This window comes from Glandiceps talaboti, chromosome 23, assembly GCF_964340395.1.
Source record: "Glandiceps talaboti chromosome 23, keGlaTala1.1, whole genome shotgun sequence".
Lineage (NCBI taxonomy): Eukaryota > Metazoa > Hemichordata > Enteropneusta > Spengelidae > Glandiceps > Glandiceps talaboti.
Window position 1 is genome coordinate 6,039,230 of NC_135571.1, and position 7,225 is coordinate 6,046,454.

The 7,225-nt window shown below is 33.1% G+C and overlaps 1 protein-coding gene across 1 annotated transcript in view; it reads left to right on the forward strand.

Annotated features, from left to right (window-relative positions):
- LOC144452796 (cGMP-inhibited 3',5'-cyclic phosphodiesterase 3A-like) overlaps positions 1 to 3,502 on the forward strand; it is a 117,119-nt gene extending 113,617 nt beyond the window's left edge. Inside the window, exons 11-13 of the mRNA XM_078143952.1 lie at positions 84 to 271; positions 1,354 to 1,430; positions 1,845 to 3,502. Of these exons, the coding sequence (XP_078000078.1) occupies positions 84 to 271; positions 1,354 to 1,430; positions 1,845 to 2,179 (600 nt within the window). The 3' untranslated portion in view covers positions 2,180 to 3,502. The remainder of the gene's footprint in view (positions 1 to 83; positions 272 to 1,353; positions 1,431 to 1,844) is intronic.
- The last annotated feature ends 3,723 nt before the right edge of the window (positions 3,503 to 7,225 follow it).

Below are 7,225 nucleotides of genomic sequence, written 5' to 3' on the forward strand. Positions count from 1 at the left end.
CAAATTGCTGAGGAGTTTTATAGTCTGGTGTGATCCAATGATTGACTTTATTGTTGTATATTTTCTTCACCTCCGGTACTTAGGGTGATGAAGAAGCAAGGTTAGGACTCCCTATCTCACCATACATGGACAGGAGGAGCCCTCAACTTGCTAAACTTCAGGAGACTTTCATCAATCATTTAGTAGCACCACTATGTAATGCATATGGACAAGCTGGTTTGTTACCTGGTCAGTGGGTGGAATGCGTGTCTGATATCAAACGTAAGTATTTGTTACTAAAAATATGAAATTTACTCAATATCATCTCTTTGTTCATTAGTATTGCCATGAGTGGTACAACCCATAACACCAAAGTAAAGCATTTTCTGTTTGTACCACAAACGTTTATAGCATCCATAACAAGTACAACCTATAACACCAAAGTAAAACATTTTCTGTATGTACCACAATCATTTATAGCATCCATATAAAGTGTAAAAGTATACTGTTTTATTTGCTAATTGACCACATTAGAAAGGCCATATGCTAGGCTTGTAAATACACTAATTGAAACAGTATACTTTTACACTTGACATGAATTCTATAAACAAGTGTAGCACATACAGAAAGTGCTTTACTTCAGTGTTACTGGTTGTATTTCCACATAGTGATAGTTGTTAAACATTATATTTTGTTTGTGTTGTAATTAAGATGGACAATAGAGGAATACAATTATTGATACATTGTATCTATGGTAGAATGTCTACCGTGTATATTCAGTTGCTACATTTTGTGTATATTGTAACAAATATGACACTGGTAATTGAGCCTTCAGTTTTCTAAGATTGGTGCAAACTAAATCTATTGTTCTTCAATGACAATATGGTAGATTACACAAGTGGATAATAGTGATTCCTCTGTTGTGTGATTGTAATCACCCTGTGATCCAGATAGTGTAAACATGGAAGTCCCAAAACAGTTCACCGCAAGTTTATGGAACTTGAACTCCCTCCTGAGACTATAATTAAACCAATGTCTGTTCAATTCTTATCAACATGTTGCAACAATAGTTTTAGTTTTTGTCTATCTTAGTAAACCGAGGACTCAATTACCAGAATAATAGTGACAATAGAATGGCATATCTCTACAATATCCACTGTGTATATTGCTACATTTTGTATACATTGTAATAAATATGGGCAGCAGAATGATACATTATTGATACCTTGTATCATTTATTTGTTACATTTTACATCAGGATGTGTACTGGCAGGAGAATGATACATTGTATCCTTTATTTTGTTACTTTTTATGTACATTGTAATTAAATAAATATTTGGGTCTTGTTGTAGACATGGAGTGTGAGGATAGTAGTGCTGATATCTCAGGGACTGAAAGTAACACAGATACCACTGCTGGAGAGGAAGATGAAATCAGTGAAATCACTCGAGGTAAATCATCTAGCTGATTCAATTAGGCCCAGATCCAATTAGGATTAAAACTGGTGTGGGGAAAAACAGTTGTCTGGCAGAGCTATCAAAAAAGTTTTCCGCACGAGCCATTTAGAACCAAAAATATGGAATATATACTCTCCTCGTTCTTCATCAATGGTTCTGCTGTGTTCGAATATGAGTCAAAATGTTCACAATTACCATTACTTCCAAATTTTTCTTTGATATTTCTGGCACTGGCATAATTGTTATTCTCCAATATTTTTCTTCATTCATTGAATACTTGTGACCAAAGGGTTGTCGCTACTTGTCTACTGACTCGTAATGACAAAGACCCCAAGGTCACTCTTATTATTTTCTTGGTTGAACAAAGAAAAATATTGGGAATAACATTGTATACAATTTTCTTTCCAGGTAAAAAACTATTAGGAAAGAAGAAGGCAGAAAAACAAAAGAAGATTGTGAGTCCACTTACAAAACACATCAAGGAAAATCATGAAATGTGGTTGAAAGTCTTGGATGAAGAAGCCAAGGAAAAGGCCGAAAAGGAAAAGAAGGAAAGGGAAGAAAAGAAGAAGACGGAAGACAATGAAATGGAAACTATTGAGGAAGAGGAAAAGGAGTCTGAAGAAAAAGAATCCAAACCCAAGGAAAAGAAAAAGGTCCGCATGGGACCAGTATCAACTATGATGGAAAGTGACCAATCAGACGATTCCCCTCAAAAGGAAATTGTAGATGATGAAGCATGATTGGTGGTAAGTGACCAATAAGATGATTGGTCTCAAAGATAGATTCAAGATGATAGAAGAGTTGTGATTGATGGAGACTTTGAAATCTGTATGGCCAGTTTTCATTCAGATTGATGTAAGAGATCGAAATTTTAAAATTCAGTATTAGATATTTTAAAGGAACACAAATGCTGATTGGTTGCAAAATCTCTCAAATGAATAGTATCTTATATTTTTGTGTCAAAGCTATGATATGTATTGATATGAATGAGTGAAGTTCTGGAAACAACCAATCACAGTGCTTCTTTCACAGTATACATGTATGGAAGTTCTGGAAACAACCTATTACAGTGCTTCTTTCAAATTATGTGGAAGTTCTGGAGACAACCAATCACAGTGCTTCTTTCACAGTATGTGGAAGCTGTGGAAATGAACAATCATAGTGTTTCTATCCCAGTATGTGAAAGCTGTGGAAACAACCAATCACAGTGCTTGTTTCACAGTAAATATATGTGGAAGTTCTGGACATAGCCAATTTACAGAGTTCCTTTCACAATATGTGGAAGCAGTTCAGTGAACCTTCAAATATATGGTTGTTCGGCGGATGCAGTGATCTTAATTTTAATTGTTAATGTGTGTTGGAATAACTTAAAATTATTAATTCTTAAATATAGTAAGTTTTACTCAAAGAAAAGCTGAAGCTGAAAAGCTGAAAAAAATATGTTTTCACTTTCACCTGATTACCTGTATATTTTAATATAAATAGCTCATCTTTTTAGAGGATATGGGTAAGTCCATTTTGTTGTGGGGGAGTTAGCTATAGGTTCATGTTAAGTAGGTTTAAATTGCTGTTATTCATGAATTTGCTTTTTCATGCATTACAACAAAATTAGCTCTCTAGAACTCAATTCATGATTTTATAACTTGAGTTAAATGTTTGTAGCTACTGCATATTGTTTTTGATTTTAATGAAGACTAATATTTACCAACTAAAATGGAAAACTACTGACTTCAAAGAAACTTGAAATTTCCTGATAGGCTAATCACCAGGTGTTACATGCCTTGTATATTTCCCTGATTGGCCAATCACCTACAGTTGTTTCCCAGATTGGCATATCAGTTTTTCCACAGTGCATAGATTCGCACCTGGTAATTGGCTAATCAACCACTTACCACTCCAAGTAGTTACTGGAAATACCCCGTTCAGACGTGCACTGTTACATCAGTGCTGCACCAGTGTGAAGTTACAACGTGATTCCATAGGCCTACCAGGTTTGCTTGTCTGATGCTTTGGTGAAACTGCGTACGACATGTGACAGGCAAACTTGATAGCTTACAAGAATTCAGTTGTAACTTTAACATGCACAGCACCTGCGTAACTGGGCATGTCTGAACAGGATATTAATATTACATGCTTTAGAATCTAAATATTATTCAATCTGACATTGCTTCACCCAAGAACACAAAATAAATTATGTTTCCATTGTTGATAAAAAAAATAATTGCTTTTCTGAAATGTTCAAAAAATATATTCTTAATCTCTAGAGCTGCATAATATATGATATTTTTTTTATGAATAAATTATCATCATGGATTTAATTGACAGAGAATAACATTGTTAACAATATTTCTCCAGGAGTCAAACAAGATTTTTTACAATTTTGATGAAACTGCTCGATGTTTTCAGACTAATGATTTTCTCTAATAAGGAAACAGAAATTAATATATCTACTGTGATACAATTGAAGTATTATATATATAGTGAACATATATCTTGACTGTGTTTTGAGACTTAGTTGTGCATAAATGGCACCCCTAAAATTAATGATAGCGGAAGTGTGATATGGCAAGAATAAGTTCTCTCGGGTAATGATGTTTCTATGGTTACCATGCATATACCGGTACACTGCATTTTAGGTTATTGTTCACTCTTTTTGTTTCATACAATCACGAAGCACGCAATAAGAAACTGTACGTTCTAAACTAAGATAGTGAGATTGCAATTTATTGCTACGTTAATTAGCCTGAATAAAATAAACTGTTTAAACGTAAATGTAACTAGATGCAGACATAGTTGCACTTTGGTTCATTTCAACGAAACGACACAAGAAACTGTATTCATTCAATCTTGCTATCTTAAAGTGTAGCATGTACAGTTTGTTATTGATTTCTGTGTGGTTGTATCAAACAGAGAGAAAGAACAGTAATGTGCAGTGCGCTGTATATCATACATTGTAAACATGTTCTGATTTGCAATAAGTTTAAGGGTTTTCTAATTTCATTTTTGTCCTACAGAGACTATGACATAAACAAAAAATAATGCCAGTATCTTAAAAAAGTTTGTACGAAATTAAAAGGACCTGTGATAATTGATGAATGAGGATGAAATTTACTTAATTACGCACAGGTTACTAAAGACACTTTCGATTGGTTCTTTCAATGTAAATAGGAAAGCATAAACCAATCATAAAGGAACTTTTACAAATTTGCATATATAATACACTAATCACCATCCACCTTGTAGATTTGCCATAAGAAAGAGTAGGTGTCCATGTTTTGTGCATGTCTTCATCTCCGTGCTGCTTTCTAAGTGCAGGTATATTTGCCAGATATCTTGACGTAAGTATATGCTGCTGTAAAATATATATCCCTTCTTTTAATATCGTTGTATATATATGATGTACCTTTTTTAAAAACCAAATCATATACATTACTGATTCATCTAACCTGTCTATCACCAGGTCATGACCAATTGACCAATCACATTTCATATTTCACCTCATTTGCATAAGTTATTCTTGATCCATTTGCAGAAGGTCATGGGCATTCTAATTGACCTCATTTGCATAGGTCATAAGTATCCCTATGGACCTTATTTGCATAGGTCATAAATATTCTTATGAACATAATTTGCATAAGGTCATAGGTATTCGTATTAATCTTATTTGCATAAGCTCATGCAAGTAATCTTATTTAGTTTGCCATTCTTTTTGTGTGGAGAATACCATTATCTTCATAGGGTGAGAGCCTTACTGTAACATTGTTTTCTAGTTTTTTATCGGCTGCTACTTTATATTTTTAATGATGTGCGCAATGTTCAACCCCTATAAATATATTGGCATGATCCAACATGACACAGCAACTTCCTCTTTTTAATTATTTTCTATGCATTTTTAAAAGAAAAAAAAATCTCTTCTCACAAACATATACACATTCATACACTTTCTAGAAAGTGCTCCATCCCCATGACAATAATGGTTGAGCTCACATACATACCTCATTTATATTTTTCCCACCCAGACCAACAAATGGTTGTAGAATTTTATTTGATTTATTTTATCAGGGACTTCTCTAAATGAAGCAAAAGAAATTATTCAGAAATTATGTAATTATAGAATATTTTATGAAATTATAGGTTGGAGTGCGTGTGTGGAGTAAACTTATTTATGTACTAATTCATGTATTTATTACAAAGTACATGTGTTTGTTGTTCTGTTTTGGGCTGAATGAATATTCCTTTCTGTGTCTGTATCATATGGCTAAATACTAGTGTTTTGTGTGAATGGATTAAAATATTGTGTCCTTTAATTTGATTAGACCTGTCTTAGAAATGTAGTGTTGAAAGTTTCATTTTATGCAGAGGTACCCAGAATGCCATTAGTGGTATTATGGTAACACTTTTAATTTGAATATAAATAGCATATTGCCTTATATGGTATTATGGGAATGCTCAACACAATTAGCTCATGTCCTTTTATGGTATTATTTTAATGCCTTTAATTTGAATAAATTAGCTCATTCCTTTTATGGTGTTATGTCAATGCCTTTAATTTGAATAAATTAGCTCATTCCTTTTATGGCGTTATGTCAATGCCTTTAATTTGATTAAATTAGCTCATTGCTGTTTATGGTGTTATGATAGTGCTTTTAATTTGAATATAATTAGCATATTGCCCTTTATGGTATTACCTTTTATGGATTTATGGTGACCTCACTATTTTGAATACGAGTGACATATTGGAATAGTCCTTAATAATATGAATCCAAAAGCTTATTTGCATTTTGTGGTATTTTGATTCTTGTTCATTAAGATATACGAGTTGCTCTATTCCTTCTATTATATAATTTTACTCAGATTTATTTGATAAAATGCCTTTCAAAGTGTTGTGCCTTTCCGTACTCAGTTGAATACAAACTGCTTATTATATTTTATGGTTGTGTGATTTAGATAGATCAGTATGCATGTAAAATAATAGCTTGTTGTGTACCTTTTATGGTGTTGTGACATTACCATATTTGGTGTCCATTTTGCCTTATATGGTCAAATGAATAATTGGCACACCTGAATGACACCTTTCTGAACGACAACAGTTCCATGATACGGTAGAATGCACCCCGGGGACAAATTTCCCGCAAAATCAATGTTTTTCAATTCTCTCCAAATTTTGCCATATGAAATTTTGTTCCTGTCCTCTTGAAATAATGAAAGAAATTCTGGGGAGCACCATCTTGTTTTCAATCAATCTTTTATTTGTCTTTTGAGTTAATACAGTTTTTGGCAGCCATATTGGATTCTAACGTGACTATATTTTAATATCATAAAATGTGTATGTAAACCCAGATTTTTTATTGATTTTAACTGAGAATGAGTTTAGTTTTCTTGATCAGAGGAAGAGCAAAATTTAGAAAGATTATATCTGAGGTGCATTCTACTTTTAATAAAATCTTTAGCAATCATTTTATCAACATGGCCTGTACTCTAAAAATCCCTAACCCTAATATTACTTGTTTTCGTCATGTGACATGTCTTGGAATATACCATATGAATTGGGCCAGGTGTTCTTCAGTCTTGCCGGTTATTTGAATGTTTTGGATGTCTTTCAAAAAGACATGAACCATTTTAATAGTTTTCAACCTTATTGCAGTGATATCAATTTTAACCCTGAAGTATGACAGCAAGTATTTCTCATGAATTGATGTCTTAAAACTGAAATATTTCCTAACATCACATTTGTTCTGTATAAAGTAACAACTACACGTCTAATTGACCTTTGACCTAGCTGAAAG